Here is a 27,796-nt window from a genome sequence, read left to right as displayed (position 1 = left end):
GTTTATTTTAAAATTATCGGAACACAGAGGTGGAGCCGGCGACATCAAAGGGATCGACAAATAAATGAGTGGAAAGCACGCCCAAAAAACGCCTCCACATATCAACGTCTCACAGAGATTATAAATTTCTTGTGAACGGGATCTTGGCGGATCGAGTTCGACTTCCCTGGCCAAGTCTATTTCGGGTACACCGACAGCCGGTGGACTACGCTACTGCCTGAGATCTACGCCGATCAATCATCTTCTTGGTGTCGCTTGTATGAATAACTCATTCTGGGTACCGACATTCCCATAAAAAGATCTAAAGAACCAAGAAAACGTAAAAATTCAATGCATTTTCATGGATTATTTATTGCAAAATTTTTGTTGGGACAAATCGTTTATTATTTAAACTTCTATGACTCCAGTTGAATAAACACCGTCCTTTTCACAAACCGTCCGAGCTATAATTGAAAATTTCTCTGTCAGATTTTGATGACGTCTTGAAGTGGCAGTTGTTATGTTCTTCATCGCTCGCTCAGAGGCCTGGAAAAACAAACAAAAAGAAAAAAATTCAAATTACACTTAGTTCTTATAATTAATTTCAAATACACAGCCCCACAAAAAAAAATGCCCTGCGCGGCTGACCAGAGTACCATAGCAGAATAACGAGTCTCAAGCGAATCCGATGTATTCTTCAAATACGTTGTGAGAGGGACCGACGGTATCGGGCCGGCAGTGGCCCAGCGCGTGGCCAAGTATGATCAAGGAGTAGCGCTCTCGGGCGTCTCCATGAGAGATCGGAAACGGCGAGATTGTGACGGCAGCGGCCCAGCGCATAACCATTAAGGTCTTAAAATTACGCCATTGCACATGAGGTGAAATGACCTATTTAGCAGGAGAAAAGCGCATTTTTAAACTGCGGAATTTCAAACAATTTTTTAGCGTAGTTTAGAATTCATTTGGAATTCGCAGCCGAGTCAGAGCCTGAGCAAGCCTCGCTAGCTCGAGGCGAGTAAGGAAAAACTCTTTGTATGCAGAGTAGCGTGTGGCGGTCGTGGCGTACGCCGAGTCAGAACCCATAGCCGTAGCAGCGGGGATACGTCTCGAAGCCTACGATTGACGAGAGCAAATAAGCTAAATATTAAGATACTAATAAACATCAGCAATTACAAATCTGACCTAGGATTCCCCAAAATAAACAGGGTTATTGTACTCTAGTCAAGTGTTGGTGTTAGAAGAGAACGAGGGACACAGCGTCGTCTGAAGGAGATGGGCTCAACGGCAAGGACACCTGCCAAAACGTCACTTCTGAATAATCGAATTATGAAAGCTAGCATAAATTGGTCTAAAGAAAAATCAAATGGGGGTGAATCTGAGTGGTCACGAATCATATTCTCGGATGACACAAATTTAAATCCAATTGGACTCGATGGGTCACGCACAGTTCCCCGCAGAAGAGGAGAATGCCATTCCGAAAATTGCTGCATTGCCACCGTAAAGCATTCGCCTTATATTATGATGTGGAGATACATACCTAAACATAAAACTGAATCACTAATAATGACTAGAGATTTGGTGAATGCAAAAAAGTATGAAGAAATTATGCGAATTGGAGTTGTGCCCAATATGGAATCAGAGATAGAGAAAAAGATCTTATTTTTTAGGACGATTGTCATCGAGCGCACACTGTGATTCTTTAACGTTTTGCTACTTTTAACTAGATTCGACTATTTTTTAACGACAGATTAAACTTTTGAAGGCGAAATCGGACATTAAGTCCTTATATTGGCCAGGTAACAGCCTCGATCACAATCCGATAGGTAAGGTTTACCCCCCTTATGACTGCCAAAATAAAAACGCGGAGCTAAAAACTATGGTTTAGTTAAGAGAAATTATAGAAGATGTTTGGTTTGAGGATATAACGGAAAAATATCTGAAGGCCAAACGATGTGTAGTAAAAGCCAAGGGGGATATTTTAAAATAATCAGGTTTACTTTTCATTTCGTCAACGAAAATGTTTTCGTTTTGAAAACGAATAAATCTTGCGGAATTTGAAAACGGGAGCCCCAATTTATGTGTATTCAAAAGTAAATCGAAAAACTTTTGTGAATATGACAGCAGGTTGTTATTGCAAAAGCACAATTTTTAATTTTTGCCCTTCGAAACTTGGGTAGGATCTTGCCACCCTACCGGTCTAGACTAAATCTAATTGACCTGCCGTAGTTGCTCCATCGCAATATGTAGTGGGGTAATGTTCGTGCACAAGCTCCTTGGGTCAGATTGACTTTGCCGTTCCATCTAGACCAACCCGTACTTTTAGGCCAATCGGCTTACCAATATGTCGGTCTAATTATGCCCAACATCAACCTTTTAGGGTTTTATGTGCCACAACTATAACTCCGTCTGTCACACCTTATGCCCTGAACTATCCCTTAAGCTAATAGCATGTAATATTTATAATCACCTAAATTTAACAAGTTTTAACTTCTCTTCTTTCCTCCTTTTGTAACTAAGTTCCATTATTAGCAGTTAATTCAATAAATAAAAATACTGAAATTTATGTCCACGCGATTAAGCAGATTTTAAGTTGAGCACAAATTGCAGCTTACGACGATCGATGGGAAAGTGTTCAATGTGATTGCAGAAACAGAATCGCAAACATGCGGCATTTGCAAGGCGACGCCCAAAATTATGAACGACTTAGATACCATTAACAGATTACCACGTAGCAATGACTTTCTGCTATTCGGCTTGTCGACCTTGTATAATTGGATTCACATAGATTATCAATAGACCTCGGAGTTTGCATATTTTTAAAGGATTAATATAGAACGAGGGGGAACGTTGTGAGTTGCTGCGGACACCGCAACTCTAGAGTTATACCCGATACTAAGTCAGTATGGCTCTCCTCCGGCAGACGCCGCTAATATTTAACGACACGACAAAGAGTGCGTGCGAGAGAGACAGAAAATCAGTCTGAGCGTGACGTCGGGCGCTGCGTAGCCACTGCAAATTGATTTGTTCCTTTTGGCTATAAAAATGATCTGATCTGATCCAGATTCAGCAATCTAATAGATATGGTCATTATCTATGATTCTGCGTTTTTAGTTTTCTCAAATCTGCAATATTGTGGATGCAACAGATTTTCGTCCTTTGTGGGGGCGGATGGGGGTGGGGCGAAATTCTGAGATATACGTTTTATAGTGACATCTTAAAGGAGTGTGTGTACCAAATTTGGTTACTCTAGCCTTAATAGTCTCTGAGATTTGTGGTTGCCTCAGATTTTCGTCCTTTGCGGGGGTGTGGCGAAATTTGGACATGAAACGGTCAAGGTTCGATATCACAGGAGTGTGGATACCAAATTTGGTTGCTCTGGCTTTTATAGGTTCTGAGATCCTTGAACTCATATTTTGCAATTGGCAAAACCGACCATGAAACCTGTGTGTTAGAGTGAGACAGAGCGAGAAAGAGTGAAATTGTTTTCGTGATTCTGGCTATAATAATTATACGATCTGGTTCAGATTTTGCACTCTAGAAGATATAGTCATCTTCTACGATTCTGCGTTTTTAGTTTTCTCGTATCGTCGAAATTGTGGATGCCACAGATTTTCGCCCTTTGTGGGGGCGGAAGTGGGCGGGGCAAAGTTTTGAAATATTTTTGGAGCAGTGACATATCACAGAAGTCTGGATCCAAAACATCGTTGTTCTAGCTCTTATAGTCTTTGAGCATTAGGCGCTGAAGGGGACGGACAGACGGACAGACGGACGGACGGACAGACAGACAGGGCTCAATCGACTCGGCTATTGATGCTGATCAAGAATATATATACTTTATAGGGTCGGAAACGATTCCTTCTGGACGTTACACACATCCACTTTCACCACAAATCTAATATACCCCAATACTCATTTTGAGTATCGGGTATAAAAATTCTGATGTTCGTTTCATGAAAAGTATATGTTGAGAAATGAGCCTCGTAATTTTTATTTCAATGCTCGTGTATATTACAACTGCCCTATTCATACGCTCATGAGTGTATTGCACCGCTTAGGTAACTATTTTTACGCGCATAGCTGTGTTGTTATTGCTCGTGTCCAAAACATAGCTGTAATGTTCTCACACGTATAGCTAAAGCTATGTGTACCGTTTTGCATTGGACTGTCGCATCGCCTGATATTTCAATTCCCTTTTGGCTCGACTTCTTTTGTGGAGTGTGTAGGCCGTCTAACCCGGGAATTGTAGTGACCAATATCGGTGCGTGAGTGAACTGTCTAGGTATAAAAACACAAGCCCGGCGATTTGATATAACTCTTTTTTATTAGCAAGCTTAGACGCGAGCGAGAGCGTAGGATAGCCCGAGAGCGTTAGAGCTGCTCGGGGACGCTGTTAAGCCGAGTACGAGAGATTGCGACATAAGGAGACGAAAGAATTCCGCTGCATGCGCATATGCGGTAGCAAATGATCTTTGCAGTGGGGGCATTGGAAACGACAACACCAAAATGCATTTCCTTTGGGCCGCACTACTGGCAATATAAAATATTTAAGCTGCTTGACCCGACAATAACCAATATATGAAAATAAATAAGCTCAATATATTAAAAGATTATACAGTCCACTAATTCATAACCAGTAGATTTGAAAATCAGGATTTCTTTTCAAAATTGCTTCAAATTTTTTTTTTTAATCCATTCCAAAATCATTAGTTTCCATTAGTTTAGTCCATTGACGTTTCTAATGGCAGCGCCTTCGTTTTCAATGCTCTTATTATTTCGGCAACTCTCTCGAAGTGGGATTTTATATATATGAATTCTTGATGTAGTTGTGGGTTTTCTACCAGCTCCTTCGCCAGCTTAATGGATTCAGCATCTTCTGGGTTCAGTGTTTCAAGAACCTAAAATGAAAATTTAGAATCTTTTTATTTACCAAACTAAAATTTTTGTTTGTTGACAAACATAGTACCTCTTTTATTTCCTCCATGTTATCTACATAAAATGATGCCGCCTTCAACCATGTACCCCATCTGGTTATGATCGGTTCTGGTGGTAACTCCTTATTGAGTATTTGTTTGTAGCGTTGTACTCTGAGCGGAGCTTTTATGCACATTTTTTCACACAGGATATAAACGAATTAGCGACATGAAACGATGTTCTTACTTTTTCAGCTATTAAATTTAATCCGTGTGCTAAACCAGAAATATGTATGAGATTCGGATACAAAACTTTTACCAGCTTTTGTCATATATGCCGCAGCATCAGTTAAGAGTAACAAAACATTCCCGTGAGGCCACAATATACGAATGCTGTCGTTCACTAATCGAGAAACAGTTGCATTATTTACTTCTTCCAACTGTTTACAGGACAATAAAAATGAGTATGAAGATTCCTTTTCGCTTTATGTTCTTATAATCAAATTTGCGACATATCGCCCTTGCTTATCCGTAGTTTCGTCCACTGATATCCAAACGTTTTCGTCTTTTATACTTTCGCGAATTTTTTGGATAGATTGTTGGTAGGATTTATCGAAGTAACTCTTTCTGAGAGTACTCTCATAAGGAATTTGTTGCCCGGCGTATTTTTTCAGAAAATTATTAAAGGTACCATTGCTAAGCACATTCCATAGTATATTTTCCGCAATCAACTCTGTACAAAAAAGCTGCTTGATGTGTTGCTGGAAGTATGCGCATTTTCGTTGGATGCTTTGGACCTTCTGTGAAGTGCAGTAGCAATATGCTGCTGCAATTGAAATTTTTTTCGCAAGGAATCTAAAACAGTAAAAGTTTTAGAACGTACGCAAAAGACTGAATATTGAAAATTCACCTTTTTGTCACAAGTAGCACAAATTATATAATTTCCAACAGTTTTAAAACACTTTTCGGAAAGGCGGTTAAACCATTTTCCTAACAAATTTCTTTTATACCTGTTGATTTTCGGCATTCCACTACAATTCGCTTCAAAGACTGTAGACAAGTAAAGCAAACGCGCAAATCAATAGCCTAAAATAACGCCAGAGATCAAACTGATAAGAACAGTAACAGTACAGTAAGAGAAAGTAGTATTGCTTCAAAATTTCGATGAAATTCATGTGCATATATTTTGCATATTTTTGGCATATTTTGTTTGCATATATTTTGCATATGTTTTGCATATTTTCGATATGCATTCAAATTCGTTATATTTGACTGATCAAACGTCTAAATAAAAATTTTAGTAACAATCTGATGAAAATATGCAAATATGCAAAATCCGAGGTCTAGCTATCAACTACCAATTTAAAAGTGGTTGATCCGTGCCTCAGATAAAAGCATAGTTTATCAACGAAAGGCAGCTATCAGAGACAGGTTCACAGTCGAAATGTTATTAATAATAAACATTCCCATGCAAGGTTCTGGCAACAGCAATAGTGTTGTTAGAAGATTGTTACGGGTGGAAGGTTTTTTGAAAATTCACAATTGTCTGCTCAAATTACCGAAGTAAACCATGATCTAATAAAAAATATCGGGAATACGCATTGGAAACCGCACAGATTTGTATACAAGAATATCCAAGGTTGTACATGCCTTGCTTTGTACACAAAATACAGAACTTTGTACACGAACGGACAGAACTCGTCTATTAACACTGATCAAGAATATATGTAAATACTTTATCCTCTGCCACCAAAAATCTAAATACTCTTCAAGTGGAGGGTATACAAATACTTTTTGGATACGAAAAATTAAATTTGAAAATTTGTGGAAACAAATATGTGTGAATCGGAAAATGTACGGTAAGCTTCTAGACATCGTAGTACCACGTTCTCGTGCAGACTACATTTTGGAAGATTGTTATTTTATAAAAATGTCTTTAGTCGTTCCGAAGTTATTAATTCAAAAGTTAAATTTTTGCAGCTTAGAATATATGAAACCTTTGCTAGTACCTCAGGAATAGTAGGAATTGTCTGAAAGTAAGAACAGAGAAAGACACGAAGCGTGTTTGTCGTGTCGGCTGTATAGAGCACTCGAGAGAACAGAAAATTCATAATCATAGAGAATGGCCACTTCTACCATATTGTAGAATTTGGATCACTATAAGAATAAGCAAGACCTCCTGAGCCGCCAGTGTGAGCCAAGTGGCTAACTCAATCACCATTGTGATTGACTGAGTATTTGTTATATGAATAGAGTCAAGGTCCTTTGACAAGACTCATAACATTCTAGCTCGTTTTTATTTTTTCAGCTTATTTCATTTTATGTCATATCCACTTACCTGTATGGTTAAAGCTTTAGTTAAGTAAACTTCATGCTGTGCAGTTGGAAGATTTAGATTTAAAGCTCGAGATGATCGTGATTGTGTGACAACCATAGAGTATATATCTATAGCTGCGTTTGCCAGTAGGTTTAATATAAATTGCTCGTTTACTATATTTTTATTGTAGCGTAATAATAGCACTTCAACTGATTGACCAAAAAGGTCTATACATTCTTCAGTTTTCTTGGCATAGGGCTGAAGCTCAGGAGCTACGTGAGAACTTAAATCACAGCCACCTAGACCAACTTTAGATGCAGCACGCTTTGAAGCTTCTTTAAATATTAAGCCCAAATTAGCTGATGGATTCTTAAAAGCACTTTGCAGTTCTTTCAAATGAGATCCTGCGTATTGAATTCCGGTCAGTGCTATAAACAAACGAAGAATGTCATTTGTGCCTTCAAAAATCCGGAAAATTCGTAAATCTCGTAAAACTCGTTCAAGTCCAGCTTCCACCATGAATCCCATACCTCCCAGAATTTGAATAGCCTCGTCGCAAACGTACCAGGCACTTTCACTTGCATATATTTTTGATATAGCGGCTTCTAAATGGTAGTCTTGACTCCCATTGTCCATGTTTTGCGATATAGTAAATGCCATAGATTCTGTGGCATATTGAAGTATGCTCATTTGTGCTAATTTTTCTTGAATAGATCCATAGTTCTTAAGTTTTTGTCCAAATTGGACACGGTTGTTAGCATGAGAAGTGGCAATTTCAATGCATTTCTTCATCGTTCCGGAGAGCGTTGCTCCCATTCCAAAGCGACCATTATTTAAAATATTCATAGCAACCTTAAATCCGTCCCCTTCCTTTCCAAGAATATTTTCAATAGGTATTTTTACGTCCTCAAAGTAAACTTCCGCAGTGTTTGATGCTTTAATTCCCATTTTTTTTTCTGGTGGACCATTTGTAACTCCTCCAAAGGATCGTTCCACAATAAACGCAGTTACCTAATTTGAAAAACAATACAAGTGTAAGTTCGATGTTACAAACTGTTACAAAAAAATTTAAAAACAATCAAATCTAGTTTCGGGGTTTAAAAATTGTACACAAAAGTCAATCATAAGCCGAAAAATGTAACCACTACTATATGTCAAGGACGGTAATCATTATAAACTATATTTTTTTGAAAATACCACAATAAATTCGAAATTTTAATTTTAAGTGAACACTAACACTAGGCAACAAAATCAAACTTTTGTTTACTCCACGAACCAAACCGAATTTTTCTGATAGATCTGGGGGTTTACAAATTAATTAATTGTGTTGCTTTTTCTAAGAAAGGTTTTTTTTTTTAATTTTTCAAAAATGTTGCGTATAGTGCTTCCTTTTTCACATAATGTTAGTATCTTTCATCTTTCAGAAAAAGTTGATAAAAATTATTTCTTGTATTCTTGTATATTTTATTTGATTATGGGCCTTTCCGCGGGTCGCGAAACGCTTTTTCAGTACAAACAAGTTTTTTTATTTTGGCTTAATTTAGTAAAATGCAGAAATTTACGAAACATAACGGTGTATCCTAAAGTGACCAATCATCTTTCTTATAGGAAAAAATATTTGTACTATAAAAATACCAAAAATTCGGTATTTTTGGTATAAGAGAAATTTGGCTTATTTGAATACGTTTTCAAATCAAAGTTAATAAAATTACATGCCAATTAGTTAAATTAGTTATTCAGTTTAGAACCTAATATCGGGACACAGGTATATGCAACTGGGTTTCATTTAGCTTTTAATTATTTGGTTGTTGGTGAACTTTTCCACGGAAATGCCATTCTGGCAAACAAAAACAGCTGCCCTCGTTGCTTCAAAAATATACACCGTGATAAAAATTTATTTTTTCATTTGCTTATTTGGAAGCAATACTATTGCAGAAAGTGCGCGATTTAAGAAGATCAAGACATCTTGTATGCAACACTTCTGTATTTAACATGCCTGACGCGCTGCGAGTAACAGCATGAATGTATTTCTTGCCAACGTTCCGACAACCAAATCAGACTGCATTAACTGTTTTCACGAAAACGTAAAGTGTTGTTGCCCTGACCAATTATTGTCGAGGTTGGTTTAAGAAAAAATTATTTGTAAAAGCACAAGCTAAATTTCCCTGGTAATGCTGTCAAATGTTAATGCATCAATAAGTCTTCTATTTTTTTCCTTTTGCAATTAAGATTAGTTTTGTTGTTTTTCTGTTTACTTTTAATTTCAAAATCTTGCGGAATGTAAAAACGGGGGCACCAACTTATGTTATTTCAAAAGTAAATCGGACAAATTTTGTGAAATTGAAAACCGAGAAATAAAACATGAAATCTGTTGAGTATTTCAAAAATACCCTCTTACGAAAATTAATCAAAACATGTCGGATGACAAAAAGATATGTAATAATAATATTTAACAGAAAATTGTTGACTGCCTTTTTGTATAAGCAACTGACATAAGGAATGTGGATTTTCGAAAGACGAAATATGCAATTTGTTGAGCGTAATGAATAATAATACTTATGTAAAATTAATTATTTCTTAAATATACATGAAAACGCAGCGCGCCCTTGACATGAAGCTTAATGTAATCTCAATGAGAACTGTTTGCATTGAAATGTTTTGTTAATTTTATAATACATTTTTCCGGACTGTTACAAAAGTGTTCCTTATTCATAAGATTAAAAAAGTAAGATTTTAAATTAAAACAATTTTACCTTGTCTTTCTTTTCACCTGTTTTTAAATCCACGAGTTCAGTCTGCGCGAAAACAGTCATAATATCAGCTATTCCACCATTGGATATCCAGATTTTGGAACCGTTTAGCACATAGTATTTTTTATCGTCACTTTTTACTGCACGGGATCGAATTGATCCTGCGTCCGAGCCGGAAGATGGCTCAGTGAGTGCAAATGCAGCGTATACATGTTCGGTGGATACTTTTGGTAAGTATTTTTCCTTTTGTTCAGGTGTTCCATACAAAAGAATTCCTTTGAATCCGATACTTTGGTGTGCGCCGATCGTTATTCCAAGTCCTAAATCGTTGGCACCAACTATTTCACAAAGTCTTCCATACTGCGTATTATTCAGACCCAAACCACCAAAATTCGGGGGCTATGTTATAAAGAAAAATAACGAAAAAATACGATTATTTTATTCATATTTTGATAAAAAATTAATTAAATTCAATTTTTGTAATATTTCATAGTACACTGAAAACATGTTTTAAGAGCTGAAAGCTTTAATAATTCTACATAGTGATACATAGCGGTACAAAAAATCTTGGAATTGAACCCACTTTTTGCTTCTCCGAATATCAAATTTTTGTTAAATGCAATTGTTTGTTTTTCTATGATTATTGTTTATATGGGCATTTCCGGGAAAAAGTCCTCCAAACCAAATAATTAAAAGTTAATATAAACTCATATTAATATACTTTTGTTCCGATACTATTTTCCAAACTGAATAAAACTTAACAGTTTTAAGCAATTGACGACTAACCAGGCAGTGCTCGTTCTCAATAAATTGTCGCTGGCCTTGATAGAGGCAGCAAAAGGCGAGCTTAACTTCGGCTTCAGCTCGGTCCCCATCAAGGTGTACAAAGCGGACGCGGCGGCCGCGGCGCTTTCTGTCGTCAACCCAGACGTGCAGGATGTCGCTACGGAGCTCGATGCGCCTGAGGACGAGCTGGAGCCAGACCAGGAAGGCTTCTCTTCGGAGACGGAGCTGATGCTCGACTTTGAGTCAATGTGCCAGAAGATAGTCTCAGACGACTCGGACGCAGACATCACGGTGGTGGAGAATATTGAAGATGGTCCTAAGGATCCTTCAAATAAATCTCCAACACTGAAGCGGCATCGGAGCCGACGTAGTCCTGATCCAGGAGCCTTGGGTGGTAGGAAGCCAGTTCTGTGGATTGGGGACGATGGAATACAAGATCATTGTATCCCAAAATGAAGGTAAAATCCGTACCTGCATACTTGCGAGAAAGCACTTAAATATATTTCTGCTCCATAATTATAGCGATGGCGATAACACGGCGGCAAGCCTAGAGCTAAACGGGAATCATCTCAGGCTGGTGGCGTCCTATATGGCCCACGAGGAGGATTATCCTCCCAACAACCTTGTTCGCAAAATAGCCAGCGACAGCGAAAGGACGGACAAAGACCTACTTATAGGTTGCGATGTCAACGCCCACCACACCCAATGGGGGAGCAAGGACACGAATGTAAGGGGTGAGTCACTGTTCAGCTTTATCCTGAACTCAAATTTATTCATTTGCAACTGCTAGACACAATCAAGAGCTGGAAAGTCCTAGGAGACCACTCCTTCTCAGACCACAGGTATATCGAGACGATATTATCCTTCGAGATCCCCAAACCCACCAACCCATGGCAGTCAATAAGATTCTATGCGACCTGGAAGAGGGGGCTGTAAAGTGGTGGCATACGCGGACGACGTTGCAATTATCTTCGCGGGGAAATACCCCCAAACACTATGCGACCTAATGACCGCAAAGCTTGCTCGATTGTCCGTATGGACAGAATCGCGCGGATTGGGACTAATTCCCTCGAAAACGGAACTCGTGTTATTCACAAAAAAATACAAGGTCCCGCCCCTCAACCCCCCAATACTAAATGGATACAGGCTCTCCTTCAGCGACAGTGCCAGTTACTTAGGGTTGGTAATTGACAAAAAGCTTAACTGGAACCTGAATGTCAAGGATAGGGTGAAGAAGGCAACAACAGCATTCTACACTTGCAAAAAAGCTATCGGCCTAAAGTGGAACATAGTCCTATGGATATATCTGGCAATAGTCAGACCTATAATACTTTACTTAGTTACTGTCTGGTGGCCTGCCCTAACAAAAAGGACGATCACCAATCAGCTGAGCAAGGTTCAGCGAACGGCCGCCCTCTGCATTAGTGGAGCTCTTAGAACTACACCAAATGATGCGCTAAACGCCATGTTATGCCTCTAGAGCCTTGACCTTGCAGGGAAGGAGCGGGCAGAAATGGCAGCAATACGTCTTAGGGACTCTGAACAATGGGTACCTCAACATATAGGTCACTCATCAGATCACTAAAAACAACATGGTCCCAGCAAGAACGGACTATCAAGTTCCAAGGGAGCACACGGCGACTCCATTCAGCACAATCATAGAGACGAATGGCTCGAGGGACTCCCCGGCCCAGACGGGGCCAAAAGCATCTTCACGGATGGCTCAAAGCTGGACGGCAGGGTTGGAGGAGGAATCTACTCTGAACAGCTAAACATAAGGCAATCTTTCAGGCTGTAGCGTCTTTTAAGCGGAAGTTACAGCAATCAGGGAGGCTCTGTACTGCCTTCACACGATTACCGCCACGGCAACCAATCTAAACATCTACAGCGATAGCCAAGCTGCAATCAGATCACTTAACGCGATCTCCTCGAACTCGCCTACTGTGGCGAAGTGCCGCAGATCTCGTCACGAGATGGCTCAGCAATTTGCTATCAGCCTTATATGGGTCCCGGGCCACCGGGACATCGAGGGCAACTGCATAGCGGACGAGCTGGCCTGATGCACTACTACTACGACCCGCCTTCTCCAAGATAAGGAGGATATTTGTATGCCTATGGCCACCTGCAAGCTCATCATAAAAGAGCAGTACATGCGACTAACAGACAACAAATGACAAATAGGGCCACGTTGTCGCACAGCTCGGCAAACATGGCCGACCATAGATAAGAAGCGAACCGCAGAGCTCGGCAAACTAGGCAGGGAAAGGTGCAGCGCAGTCATGCGTTCCCTCACAGGACACTGGCTAGTAGGCACCCATGCAAGTAGGCTGGGCGCCCCATACAATGATTTCTGTCGCAGCTGCAGAGACGAGGACGAGGAGGAGACAGTGGAACACCTGTTCTGTTCCTGTACAGCGCTCAGCAGAAGGAGGCTACAACACTTGGGCTCTGCCTTTCTGAACGACATCTCAGAGATGTCTACATTATGTCCCAGAAAGATCGCAAACTTTATAAGAGCATCGGGATGGGACAACTGTTGACATGAAATCTCACTTGCAGGGAGGGAATGATCCCAAGCCGTATCACAACGGGCCGAAACCGGCCTAAGTGTTCCGGGCTCCGAGGGAGCTTGGCAGCCGGCTCTACCTAACCTAATGCTCGATATTTCATTTAGCGTACGTTCGGGAACATTTATTCATTACTACTAAGCATAGAGCTAACCAAATCATATCGAATTGCAAAAAAAATATTGGGAAATGTCGTGGAAATGCCCATATGTAGTAACTTAAGTTTAAAGAAATTTTCAATTCAATCAGCTCCCAAAACAGTTATGCTACATTTGAAAACAGAAACAGTATAATATAAAATACTTGTTCATTTTATGATACTGCGTTTTTCTTTTTCTCGTATCTTTAAATATGTGGATATCACAGATTTTCGGGGATTTTATAGGTGCAGAAGGGGGTGTGAAAAATGTTGAAATGCACTTGGTTCAGTCTGATATCAAAGAAGTTTGCTAACATAAGCAGGATTTTCAAGCTCTTTTAGTCTCTGAGGTCTAGATGTTGCGGAAGAACGGACTGACGGACGAACATGGCTATATTCACGCGGCTATTGATGTTTTATGTACATATTTCCATTATTTCATTCTAACGCCAAAACAGAATTGTTCGGTCAAACTCCCTTAAGGAACAAAGTACTCAAATGACCCTCGTAAAATAGAGAGCCTACGCTCCCTTTTTTGTATTTACTCTCACCATTATTGTAATAAATTCACCACTGTATTCTCTCTCTTATGCCCAGTGCTCAAGCCCTAAGATTTGTAATAAATAGTTATTGCCTAATGCTCAACTGGGTCGATCGACTTTTCGTTTTCATATATAGACTTAAATTTGTGAATTAACATGAATGCGGAAAACGCTCCGAGTATAAACAAAAATGTTGTGTATATTTTAGGATCGATATAATGAGAAAACTTGTACTTTTCGTTAAATTATAGTTGTAATCGTTCATTCTCTTTCGTAGATCAGACGCGTTTTTTCCGCATATTTTCCCTTTGTTTTACATAAAAAACCGGTGTGTTCTTAAATAAACATTAAATACCTTCCTAACTCACCTACTATCTGGAAATCTATTCTATTCCGCGAGTGCATGCCTTTTGATTTGTGTTTAATTATTATTTATTAAACTTAAAATTGTTCGGCGTCGGGTTGTTATGTTTGTGTTGTTGACGTGAGTAAATTACATTGCATTACAGCTCTCGTCTCTCGTCTTGCAGCTTTTGTTGTTTTATCACTCTCCCGTTATCACCTCAACTTCAATAACTGTTCTTTCTCTCTCTCTTTAAACTTTCTGAGCAATAGCGCTCTCTACTCAGTACCGCTCGCTATAACCGCTCTCCACTCTGCTCTCAATTTTTACCAATTCCACTTTGAGCGTCGTCTGGCACATTGGTCTGATACCAATTTCTTTTTGGAAATTTTCTTTTTTTTCGTAAATTTTCTTGAGCAAATAAATAAATAATAAAAATGGACTACGCTGTGGTCTGCGCCAAGAAAACCTGTAAGAAGCAGATCACTTACGATTAGCCGAATGTCCCCTGCTGGCTCTGCGACAGCGTAGAGCACGCAAAATGCGCTGGATTTTCTGGCGTCGTGAGTGATGCTATAGCTAAACTTAACGGGTTGCGAGGCATGCCGTGCGGTGGAGAGTGACATGGTCATATTTATGAGGAAGACGCGGAAGGGCTTTAAGGAGCTGACCGTTGGCTTTAAAAAGCAATACGATCGGCTCCTAGCCATGGAGTCTCAATTTGGCAGTCTGCAACTGCTGAATGAGTCTCCGAGGCGTAAAAAGGTCACTCCGCGGGATCTGCAAGTGCTACCCGTCACTCAGCCACAGCTACTAGGCCTGTGGTGACTAAACCACTGGTGGGAGTCCCACCAAAACGACAAGTTTTTGTTTCACGGATGGCCCCTGACCTCACATATAATGATGTAATTGCTTTTATTCAAAGCAAAATAAAAGCCGTGGGTTTAAAAGTGGAAAAATTCAACTTCTCTTATGACAGGGAGATAGACTCGTTTAGGATAAGCACCTCCCCAACTCAATTTGACACCATTTGCTCCGAAAAATTTTGGCCGGAGCATTTGGTGGTGAAGGAGTTTAAGGCTAAGAAGAAGAATAGGCTCCCCATATCCCTTACAAATCTTTCCAGTGTGCCACCCTCAACCTAAACTTCCCGTCTTGCTTTCCAAAAAACAAACTTCTCTTTTAGTAACCTATCAGAATGTAAGAAGCTTGCGTAGTAAACTCAGCATTCTTTTCCGAGATAGTGTTGCATTTGCTTCCCACGTTATTGTGTTTACTGAAACCTGGTTAAAGCCGGACATTCTTAGTGCAGGGGGGGTTCTAATTGCAGTGGACTCTTACTTCACGTCGGAACACTTCACAGTCCAAGTTCAACAGGAACTGGAATTCCTGTGTGTAAAACTGATTCTTCCCGCTTTCGCTATATTCATTACTTATATATAAGTAATCGTATATCCCCCCTTCTTCGGATATTTCAATTTATGAGCAGCACTTGTCCGCTTTAACCGATGTTTCTTCCTCGCTATCTGATAAAGATCGTATGATAGTTCTTGGTGACTTCAACTTGCCAGGAACTGTTTGGTCTTCGGTAAACGAGTCTAGTATCCTAGTGCCCATGTCACGACATGACTTTGTTGACGGCTTGCTTGACATGTCCCTGTCTCAAGTCAATCATGTGAAAAATTCTTTGGGTCGATTGCTTGATCTATGCTTTGTATCGGATCCAACCATAGTGTTGTTAACCCGAGCCCTTCCGCCCACTATACCTGAAGACGCCTACCATCCTACTTTCGAAGTGTCGCTAGATATTGGACCAACTGTATTGGATCGGTCGAGTAGACTACCTGAACGTGTCCGCTGCTTTCGTAAAGCCGAGTTTGCGAAGCTTAATAACCTAATTAGGAATTTTGATTGGTCTGCTTTGTACTTGTGCACTGATGTCACAAAAGGCACAAACATTTTTTACAATGCTCTTGGCACACTTTGAGATTTTTGTGTCCCGCTTTCTTGTCCGATTAGATCTGGAAAACCCCCTTGGTTTAGCAAAGAGCTATCCAGTCTAAAAAACTTAAAATCAAGACTTAATAAAAAATTTCAAGAAGTGGGCTCTCCTCCTTCTCACTTTCGTTATGTAACAGCTCGGTCAAACTTTTCTCAGTGCACAATGCTATAAGAACAACCTATCTCGATGCAGGATACGTTTTTCTCAGGACCCTAAACAGTTTTACTGCTTCGTAAACAGTAAGCGTAGAACGTCCGCACACCCATCCTCGCTATCATTTTGTAATACGTCGACAAATAATGATCAGGCAATTGCCGATCTTTTTGCCCAGTTTTTCCAAACCACCTATTCTGAGGAAAGCTACTCTGGTCAACCGTACCCATACGGATTACCGAGGTCGAACGGCATTTTCAGTCCCTTGTTAAATGAATATTCCCTACTTCATGATCTTCGACTAGTTAAGCCGGTGTTTTCACCGGGTCCAGACGGGGTTCCAGGTTGTGCACTCAGGTACTGCGCCGAGGCTCTGTGTGGACCATTGCTTAAACTATTCACCCTGTCCATTGATTCCTCTTGCTTCCCCCCAATCTGGAAGGAATCGTTTATAATTCCTCTCCATAAAAAAGGTAGCAAGTCTGATGCAAAAAATTATAGAGGTATAGCAAAGTTATCCGCTATTCCCAAATTGTTTGAGAAGGTTTTAACTCCGCACTTGCAACATCTCTGCAAGTCACTTATATCTCCAACTCAGCATGGATTTATAAGGCGGCGATCAACCACCACGAACTTGTTAGAGTTTACCTCTTTCATTATTAAAGGCTTTCAAGGTAACTTACAGACGGATGTTATTTACACCGACTTTATTAAAGCATTCGACTCTGTAAACCATTCCCTTTTAGCACATAAACTTGACCTTTTAGGGTTTCCGCCCAACCTCCTGAGATGGATTTCTAGATATCTTTGTTCTAGGTCTCAAAGAGTCCTCTTCAAAAACTCTACCAGTAAAGGTTTCTTCGGGAGTACCACAGGGCAGCCATCTAGGCCCCTTACTCTGACTTGCCTTCAGTATTAACATACTCTCGAGTACTTATGTATGCGGATGATCTTAAACTCTGTGTCCAGTACAAGGACATTTCATTTCATTCTCGCTTGCAATCCGATCTCAATAGCTTTCAGTCATGGTGTTGTGCAAAATTGTTACACCTTAATGCCTCGAAATGCAAAGTTATGACATTTCATCGTTCTAGCCCTTTGTTGGCTCCATACACCCTATTTGGGGGTTCTCTTGAGAGAATTACCCTGGTGATTGATCTGGGTGTTATGTTAGACCCCAAGTTAAAGTTTTCCGAACACATTTCTACCATGGTAAATAAGGCCATGGGAGTGCTTGGGTTTATAAAGAGGTGGTCAAAGGAATGCCTCGACCCCTATATAACAAAGACTCTATACCTCGCTTGTTCGTCCGATCTTAGAATACGGCTCCTGTATATGGTGCCCTCAGTACAAAGTACACCAGGACCGTATAGAATCAGTACAGAAAAACTTTTTACTCTTTGCTCTGCGGGGCCTTAACTGGGATGCGGGTGTGAGACTCCCATCATACTCTAGTAGACTACTATTAGTAATCCTCCCATCCTTAGTTTACCGTAGAAAAATGCTTGCTGTGATATTTATGCACAGCTTGATCAGGGGTGACATAGAAAGCCCTCATCTGTTGAGCCACATAATCTTCACGATTCCTATTAGACTGACTAGAAATTTTATACCGTTGTTCCTTCCACTTTGTAGATCGAATTATTCCTTGCATGAACCGTTTAGGGCCTTATGCTCGGATTATAATTCCCTCTACCATATTATATCCACCACTAAATTTCTTCCTCTTATTAAATTACTAGTCCTTACACACCTTTCTAGTAATTAGTAATTGTAGTGGTATTTGTATTTTGATTGCATGCTTAGTTTCTTAGTAAGTTTAGTGCTAATTTTCCTCGAACGTTAGTCTAACAGCTATCTTTCTTGCATGCTCGCGTTCGGCTCGGCTACGCGCCGCGCGTTATGCGGCAGCGCCCCTCGGTCGGTTGGGCGGGAAGAGGGCTGCGTTTTGCCTGGGATCCGCGCGTAACAGCCTTCCGCTGGTTTCACACGGGCCACTTGACGGTGCAGTAGCTGCATCGCGTCTTGAAAGATGCAGTCATTGCATGTCAACGTCCAAAGATAATAATTCTATTTAAAATCCACATCAAACATTCTAATCTACTTATTATTACGCGGTACTCAAATATTATTATAATCTATACTATATCTGCGATTTCCAAACTTTCATTGTATTGGTTTGTTTGATGGCATATTAATTGTTTATGTTATGTTAATTTAAATGTTTTACTTTGTTTTCTGGCTTTAACTTATTACGGGTGAAATTTTCGAGATGAACTTTCGCAGTCTAATATTCTTTCGGCTATTGATGCTGATCAAAAATATATATTCTTTATAGGGTCGGAACGTTTCCTTCTGGACGTTACACACATCCTTTCACCACAAATATAATATACCCCTATAGGCTATTCACACTGACGACCATCGACCATCCATTTCGGGGATGGTCCGTAAGGTTTTGCCGTTCTGAAAATTTCTCAGTTAGTCCGCCATCCATTTTGGATGTTCCTAAACCGCACGTTTCTATGCGATAGTTAGCCGATGGTTTTCAAATGCAACTCTGAATAATTGTCACTCACAACGAAAAAATGGTAATCACTGCGAAAACGTAAACAATGATTGTGACAAAATAAACAAAAAACAACAACAATCATGCTCAATGGCTCGGATGCATTCAAGGCTGGCGATGAGATTGAATGCGGCATGGCCGAGTCTGCCAGGCTGAAGTTGCAAGTGTGTGGCGAATAAATGGCAGACGACTGCCAACATAGAACAAATATTGGTATGCTCTGTAATTGCTTTGATGTGCATAATTTATTCTTTAATAGTGAGTTTTTTTCGAACATTATCGAGTCGAATCTGGACGGATCATGTAGCTCCAGCAGAAGGACCTTCACAGGAAGAAGGAAGAACATGATATGAGGCAGGAAAAGATAGCCTCATCCACACGCAAAAAAATTCCAGAATGATTTATTGGAAGTGCTGAGAAATATAAATAAATAAGTATTTGCATTATGGTCTAAACAATATTTTGCGATTGCAGATCGTATCTGTTCTGCTGACTGATTAAAATCACCAGAACTGTTGCTGTTATCGGGCTGTTCGCATATTTTGCTGTTGAAACACGGCCGAAATAATTGCTACATCTTCATCATCCATTATAAGAACCAAAAATTAATAAATCTTCCGCGCAAATTTAATGCACTTGTTATTGGCATTAGCTGTTTTTGACGGATGGTGGATGGTGCCAGTGTGAATCGGAGTTTCACATCTGTCAAAAAATCCCACCATTCCCCCGGGATGGACTCAGTGTGCAAAGCCTACTAGACTCCTTATGAGTATCGGGTATAAACATATTCAACTTAGTATTATAAAGTTCCTAGACATCTTAGGATGTCTTTATCAAATTGTTTTTCTATAAAAAACCAAGCTAGCTGTTTTTGTTTTTTAACAGAATTTTGCGTAAGCGGGAACATGTATAAAAACGCGAAACCCGGCTCCCCCTGAATATATTCAAGAAACTTTTTGAGCTTGTCTCAGAAAAACGGACATATCAGAAACTATTAAATGTTGTATGTTGTAATTGTATTGTTGTATGTTGCTATATACATTTTTCACGAAATCTGTTGTAATTTAAAACTATCAAGCTTTCAAATATATTACCACTTGTAATGCGAATGCACCCAGTTCCCATAACGCGGAGAGGATTTTTTCGTCTACTTTTCCAGACTCATCACTTTGGGCAGCATCATTAATTTCCTTAAATGAGTAAAGTTGTACTGAATGTTTAATATGTAAAGTAATATACATACAGAAAAGAAACGTTCAAAAGGGCCTATTAGACTGCAAGTCGATTCCTTTTGTTCCAGGCTTAGCACATCGGGATATGGAAAAACTTGCTTGGGAACTAAGGACCGACGAAAAATATTAGCCATGAAAGATTCATTCTCCTTTACAGAAAATTGTTTTGAATCACGGTTTGTGCTTAGTTTGAAGTCACCAACTGAAAGCCGTCTGGAAGTAATAAATATATAATATAATATAAATATACTAGGTGATCCGGCAAACATTGTTTTGCCATGTATATTATTTCTAGGAAACATTTTTTTCAGTTCAATAAAAATAACTTTCTACTATAAGTATGCAGGGATTTACTTATCAAATATAAGATTACTTAACAATAGAATTTGGTTCTGTACTGATAAGTAAACCGTGCAATAGTTTAAGTGGTGTTTCAATTTCGATTGTTTGTACTTTTCCTGATCTCTCTGAACTCATCCCAACTGGCTCATTTTTAAATTTGAGTGCATGACAATGCGGGCCTTCCTTTTCAAAAGTACCAATAACCTCTTTTGAACGAGCATAGTATTCAATATCAGGCTCACACTGGAATGCTAGTCGAAAAAACATTTTTTATGTAAATGCTCGATGAAATTGTTGGCTTTTTTGGTCAATTCCTCTACGTTTGTTGCATTGTTGGTCACTCTCCGTTCTAGTTGCCTTTGTTCATTTCGTTCATCTCGGGCCTCTTGCGATTGTGATTCACGTAACTGCGCCATGCTCAAGCGCTCATTTGCATTGTTTTCTTTGATTTGTTCACCTGAAATTCGTACTCTTATATCTCGCATGGTTCTAGACTTGATGGTTTGACGACTCAAATTGGCCCATCTGCGACTTATTGGCACTTCTCCGAAATGGCTCGACCGATTTTCTTGAAATCGAGCGACATTCATGCTGTCCTACAAAGACCCAGTTAAAGTCGTTAGCCGAGGGGATTGAGCAGAGGCTTTGTTACTATTCAATCTTTCCGGAATTCCGGCCAGCCAAGGCGCGGAAACGGCGCGGCCAAGGCCCCTAACAAGCGGCAACTCTCAGCGGAGGATCCAGCTACACAGACAAGCCCAACAAGCCAAGCGGGTGAAAACCCACCTGGTGAACTAGTTCTTAGCTTAGGTGGCGAGGGGCAAGTCCCCAGGGGCACTCGGGGCACCCAGGGACAAGTGGACAGGAAAACGAGCTCCAAGACAGATTCCTGCAGATGCTGGAAAATGACGGACCACCGTCTACGTGTGAGGATGCTGGGTGGCATGAAGGCAAGGTGAAAGCGGAGAGCAAGTCCCCAGGGGCACTCGGGGCACCCAGGGGCAAGTGGACAGGGGCGCCGAGGACAGTCATGTCCCTCGGGACAAATGGCACTTGGTGGAAAACGAGCTCCAAGACAGATTCCTGCAGATACTGGAAAATGACGGACCACCGTCAACGTGTGAGGATGCTGGGTGGCATGAAGGCAAGGTGAAAGCGAAGAGCAAGTCCCCAGGGTCACTCGGGGCACCCAGGGCCAAGTGGACAGGGGCGCCGAGGACAGTCATGTCCCTCGGGACAAATGGCACTTGGTGGAAAACGAGCTCCAAGACAGATTCCTGCAGGTGCTGGACAATGACGGACCACCGTCAAACTGTGAGGATGTTGGGTGGCATGAAGGCAAGGTGAAAGCCATCGTCTGCCAAGACGCTCGCTCTGCTAGAGGCTGTTAAATGGGAAGATGTTCCCAGCAGACTGAGAGCCAGAGCATGGGTCTCGGAGAAGCCTCATAGCCGGAGAAGATCCTTAGGCTACTGCAAATCTGCAATCGCCAACTTCTTACCGCCGATTGGTTGGAGGATGTAACAGGACAGAGGTGTCAAATCATCCTCGTCCTAAACGTGAAGTCGCTGGAGCTCCTCACTTAAACAGACGGAATAGTAGATTACGGCTACATAATGGTTCTCATATCCTCCTAAAAGTGTGACTCTAGAGGTAGGCATGCGGAGGTCGACTCAGACCCGCAGCTATCTGTGATTCGCAAGGGGGAGGCCCCGACAACGGCCCCCAAACCGGCTCCGGATGTGTCGTTCGTGTCCGACGAACAGGGGTCTAAGTCACATCGATGTCGTGGAATAGGTGGAGTCCCCCGATAGCGACGTCGAAAAAACAATGGTGGAGTTGAAAGTCATTTAGGAATGTCACACTCTTGCCGACAAACCTCCACCATTATTAGGCAGCATGCGCTGCTCTACTGTTCCCCCTAGCCAAGGGTGCCCTGAATCCTCGGAAACTGGGTCTACAGTCTGAGGACTAAAATTTCTACCTTCACATATAGAGGTCCTGACCAAGCTGATCGCTCCCTACGCGCCCCTCCGAGCGCTAATAGCAGACTGCGGGGCCAAGGACATCGGCCTAATTGCAGAATACGACGCCAACGCAAATCCTTGCAGGTAGAAAAGCACTGATACAAAAATTAAAGGTGAGTAACTTTTCAGTTATCTACTGACCACTCATATGGTCTTAGAAAGTGATACCACCTTTATTATTAAGAATCGTAAGGAGGTCATGTACCTCACTTTTGCCTCTCACGAGATAAAAGGGAAAATTGTATCCTGACGGGTCTTCGAAGAACACTCTTTCTCGGACCATAGGAACGTTGAAACTGTATTCTCTTTTTCACTACCGAAACCAGTTCCCTTTCCTCTCTAAGTCTCCACCTAGCCAGGAGTTTTTCAGGGAGGCCACGACCCACGCACCGTCGTCATAAAGTATCGCTCTCGGTCGATTGGGCGGGAGGAAGACTGCCTTTAGCGCATCCGCGCGTAACAGCCCTCTGTTGGTGTCACGGGCCACTTGATGGTGCAGTAATTGGATCGCCACTTGTAAGATGCAGTCATTGTATATCAACGTCCAATTAAAAAATATCAATTCTGTCGAAACTCAAAGCTGTTACTTAAACCTAGCCGCAGTATACTGTCCACCGCGCTTCCCCGTTTCCGAAGCAGAATTTTTAAAGCACATAGCAAAAAGAAGCACATAGATCACCTGCCCCGAAGGAGCGGTTAAAAATAGCCAGCCAACCAAACCGAATGGAATGCTTGGCTAAAATCAGTGTAAAGAACATCCGTCTGTAAGTTTCCTTGAAAGCCTTTAATGCTAAAAGAAGCGAACTCTAGCATATTTGTAGTAGTTGATCGTCGCTTTATAAATCTATGCTAACCTTCTGCCAGCCAATTATGATTTTCACATTGTCTATGTATATCGGGAAATATGTTATCGATGAGAGTATATTGCGAGGCGATGATTGTGCAGAGGTCCGTCTGTAATTTTATGCATCAACTTTCCCATCGCCAATATCTAACAGTTGTTTAGAAAAAGTTTCGGCAGATGGATCCTGAAGTATTTTAACGCGCATGTTCACTGTCAGCTGTGCTTTTTTAACATTACGCCACAGTCGCGATGATTTCAAGCAAGCGCTGATTTCATCAGCGTACGTCATACGTGGAATAAAGGGAAGTGTTTGTCTAAAATGCTCGACAAAATTGTTGGCGTTTTTCGTCAATTCCTCTACGTTTGTGGCATTGTTGGTCAATTCCTCTATGTCTGTCGACTATGTATCTGCGCGTTACTCTCCGTTCTAGTTGCCTTTGTTCATTTCATTCATCTCGGGCCTCTTGCGATTGTGATTCACGTAACTGCGCCATGCTCAAACTATCATCAGCAATGTGTTCTTGAATTTGTTCCCCTGAAATCCGTACTCTTATATTTCCCATGGTTCTAGACATGATCCATTGACGACTCAAAGGCATCATCTTCCCGTCCTGATTCCACCCTTCCAAAAAACTAACTTCCCTTCGTAACCTATCAGAATAGAGGCTTACGTAGAAAGCTAAGCATTTTTTTCCGTGATAGTGTTGCATTTGCTTCCCACGTTATAGTGTTTACTGAAACCTGGTTAAAGCCGTACATTTTTAGTTCCGAGGTTTTGGCAGGTCGGTACACAACTTTTAGAAAGGACCGTTCGTCTCGACGTGCAGGAGGGGTTCTAATTGCAGTGGACTCTTACTTCACGTCGGAACACTTCACAGTCCAGGTTCAACAGGAACTGGAATTCCTGTGTATAAAACTGATTCTTCCCGCTTTCGCTATATTCATTACTTGCTCGTATATCCCACCTTCTTCGGATATCTCAATTTATGAGCAGCACTTGTCCGCTTTAACCGATGTTTCTTCCTCGCTATCTGATAAAGATCGTATGATAGTTCTTGGTGACTTCAACTTGCCAGGAACTGTTTGGTCTTCGGTAAACGAGTCTAGTATCCTAGTGCCCATGTCACGACATGACTTTGTTGACGGCTTGCTTGACCTGTCCCTGTCTCAAGTCAACCATGTGAAAAATTCCCTGGGGCGATTGCTTGATCTGTGCTTTCTATCGGATTCGACCTTAGTGTTGTTAACCCAAGCCCTTCCGCCCACTATACCTGAAGACGCCTACCATCCTACTTTCGAAGTGTCGCTAGATATATTACCAACTGTATTGGATCGGTCCAGTAGGCTATTTGAACGCTGCTTTCGTAAAGCCGAGTTTGCGAAGCTTAATAACATCATCAAAGATTTTGATTGGTCCGCTTAGTACTTGTGCACTGATGTTATAAAAGGCACAAACTATTTTTTACAATTCACTTGGCCATTTTTATACCCGATACTTAAAATGAGTATTGGGGTATATTAGGTTTGTGGTGAAAATGGATGTGTGTAACGTCCAGAAGGAATCGTTTCCGACCCCATGAAGGATATATATTCTTGATCAGCATCAATAGCCGAGTCGATTGAGCCGTCTGTCTGTCCGTCCCTATCAGCGCCTAGTGCTCAAAGACTATAAGAGCTAGAGCAACGACATTTCTGAAAATCTGAACCAGATCATTTAATTATTATAACCAGAATCAAGAAAACAATTTCATTCTTTCTCGCTCTGTCTCTCTAACACACAGGTTTCATGGTCGGTTTTGCCAATTGCAAAATGTGAGTTCAAGGATCTCAGAACCTATAAGAACTAGAGCAACCAAATTTGGTATCCCCACTCCTGTGATATCGGACCTTGACCGTTTCGTGTCAAAATTTCGCCACACCCCCTTCCGCACCCGCAAAGGACGAAAATCTGGGGCATCCACAAATTTCAGAGACTATTAAAGCTAGAGTAACTAAATTTGGTATCCACACTCCTGTTAGATCTCACTATAAAACGTATATCTCAACATTTCGCCCCACCCTCTTCCGCCCCTTACAAACGACGAAAATCTGTGGCATCCACAATATTGAAGATTCGAGAAAACTAAAAACGCATCTATCAGATTGCTGAATCTGGATCAGATCATTTTTATAGCAAAAAAAATCAATTTGCAGTGGCTACTGTCTCTCCCGCACGCACACATTGTTGCTCAATGTAGCCATACTGATAACATATGGATGTACATACATATGTATCGGCAAAGACTATACAATACCAAGATGTTGCATGAGGAACAAATACTTTTTCAATTTTCGTTTGACGCTTCATGGTACGGGCGCGCGGGGCTATTACTTCAATTCTCTTTTACGCTAGCTTCGCCTCCGAAATGCTACTCGGCTTCGTCAATGCCTCGGTCAGCGTCGAGTCAGTGTGTCTCGAGAGAAAGAATACAAAAACAAAATATGAATCGTCTGCGTGCCGAAACCGTAGGGCAGCGTGGTCGCTGATGTCTTTGGCGCGGCACAGTGGGGCGGAAATAGTACAAAAAAATTGTATGAGTGCTTTAGATAAATTTAATGTACGCATCTAATAGCGAATTTTCCAATCGAATTTTCAAGATAGTTTTAGTTTAGAAGATATAAGCACTCAAAGTTTAACATTTTTTCAGTGTGCAAATATTTATTGAACTCATATTCACTAACAAATTTAGCAAGCTGAGACGGCCAAAGGTCCCACTGTGCCGCTCCAAAGACATCGGCGATCCGCGACCACCGCTTCGACGGTGCTGAGGCTCGAGAGTCCAGAATTGCCGAACAGACGAAACCGATGGGCAGCGGGGTCGCGGTAGAGACGAAGTACAGGCGAAAAGGGAATTGAAACCCCGCGCGCTCCCTCGTGCCTTTTGGGTTCTAATGTTAGGACCCGCCATAGAACAGCTTTTTGGTCACTCATGCAACATCTTGGTATTTTATAGTCTTTGGTATCGGGTATAAAAGTAGAATTGCAGTCGCAGCAGAAACTCACAACGTTCCCTCGTTTTTATTTTTATTTTACTTGTAACCTACAAATTAATATTTGCTATGCCCTCCTTATTGTGTATAACATTTTTCAACCTACATATTTTGATTCGATTTATCCCATTATTTCCTCCACTCCTCTGTTTTATAATGCTTTAATTTAATATTAGTCAAAAATTCTCGATTCCTTTTAAAGTCAGGCGAATGAGCCCAAGGAGTCATCAGTATCATGGGGACAGTATTAAATTGGACATTTCCGAGTAATTCCCGATGTTGAGGATGGTTCTTTGAGTTAAATCATAAACAATTTTTAATCAAAATTTTTGTAGAATCATTGTTGGAGGTTTTCTTTCAGTGTCGATGGATAACATTGCTCTGTTCATATTTCCATAAAAGAAAATCGAATTCCCAACACCTGCGGCTGATCTACGGGCCTAGGCATGTCCATATCCTTATCCATGCAAAACTCTATCTTGCAGGTTCTTCATTAATTTTTTCTCTCTGTAGTTGGTTTTCTCCAGACATATGCTTTATATCGGATCCACAACCTCGGACTATAATCTTGTTGACCTTTCTTTTGACACTTTTGAAATGAAGAACCTGCAAGATATATGTACATAGTTATGCATGAATGATGACATGGGTATGTTAGGGCGCGTAGGCCAGACGCTGGTGTTGGGAATTTTATTTTCTTTGATGGAAATATGGATAGAGCAACGTTATCTATCGATACTTGAAGAAAATCTCCAACAAAGATTCCGCAAAATTTTGGATAAAAGATAGCTTATGATTTTACCAAAAGAACGATCCTCAACATCAGGTATTACTCGGAACTGTCCAATTTTATACTGTCCCCAATTGACGACTCCATTGACTCAATGCCCGACTCTAAGTACATACATATGTATGTACATATATACATACATATGGGCATATCATTAATATCAGATTCAGCTGTCAACGATCGAAATACAAAAATGATGATTTTTGACATAATGATTGATTTGAATATTACCTGAATATAATCGAATGTACTGAACATTTCGCAAATTGTATAGTTTTTAGCTGCCACATATTTAATTACTTATCATATGTAGTTTGGACTTTGTACAATAGAAGTAATGTGAGGGATGGAAAAGTTTCGATGTCCAACATGTCGGGTATTCATGAAATGGATTTGGCCACACCATACAGTATATAGATGTGCCAGTTCATAACACGAAATCGTCACACACTGGCTAGCGCGTTCAGTACCCCA

The 27,796-nt window shown here is 40.8% G+C and overlaps 1 protein-coding gene and 1 long non-coding RNA gene across 3 annotated transcripts; one reads left to right on the top strand and one right to left on the bottom strand.

Moving 5' to 3' along the window:
* Positions 1-326: 326 nt before the first annotated feature.
* Positions 327-27,627, bottom strand: LOC6602657 (very long-chain specific acyl-CoA dehydrogenase, mitochondrial). The gene is made up of 6 exons (XM_002027640.2): positions 27,554-27,627; positions 20,301-20,502; positions 20,152-20,247; positions 9,960-10,355; positions 7,228-8,217; positions 327-525 (listed from the first exon to the last, which is right to left on the bottom strand). The coding sequence occupies exons 1-6, from the start codon at positions 27,610-27,612 to the stop codon at positions 388-390; spliced, it is 1,881 nt and encodes a 626-aa protein (XP_002027676.2). The 5' UTR covers positions 27,613-27,627; the 3' UTR covers positions 327-387.
* On the top strand, positions 19,158-19,686 carry LOC113565441. 2 transcript variants are annotated; one of them, XR_003408589.1, is made up of 2 exons: positions 19,158-19,270; positions 19,342-19,686. It is a non-coding gene; the product is annotated as an uncharacterized LOC113565441 (long non-coding RNA). The 2 variants fall into 2 exon arrangements; XR_003408588.1 differs by having other exon boundaries at positions 19,317-19,686.
* Positions 27,628-27,796: the final 169 nt, after the last annotated feature.

The sequence above is a fragment of the Drosophila persimilis genome, unplaced genomic scaffold (assembly GCF_003286085.1).
Source record: "Drosophila persimilis strain 14011-0111.01,24,50 unplaced genomic scaffold, DperRS2 tig00000124-arrow-pilon, whole genome shotgun sequence".
NCBI classification, from domain to species: Eukaryota; Metazoa; Arthropoda; class Insecta; order Diptera; family Drosophilidae; genus Drosophila; species Drosophila persimilis.
The sequence above is the reverse complement of the archived record's forward strand: the minus strand, read 5'-3'. Positions and strand labels throughout refer to the sequence as shown.

Coding starts and splice junctions, on each gene's coding strand:
- LOC6602657 (XM_002027640.2), bottom strand. CDS start 27,612: ATGTGGCAGCTAAAAACTATACAATTTGCGAAATGTTCAGTACATTCG. Junction 8,218..9,959: donor CAGGTGAAAAGAAAGACAAG/GTAAAATTGTTT, acceptor TTTTCAAATTAG/GTAACTGCGTTTATTGTGGA. Junction 526..7,227: donor CTAAAGCTTTAACCATACAG/GTAAGTGGATAT, acceptor TTGTTTTTCCAG/GCCTCTGAGCGAGCGATGAA.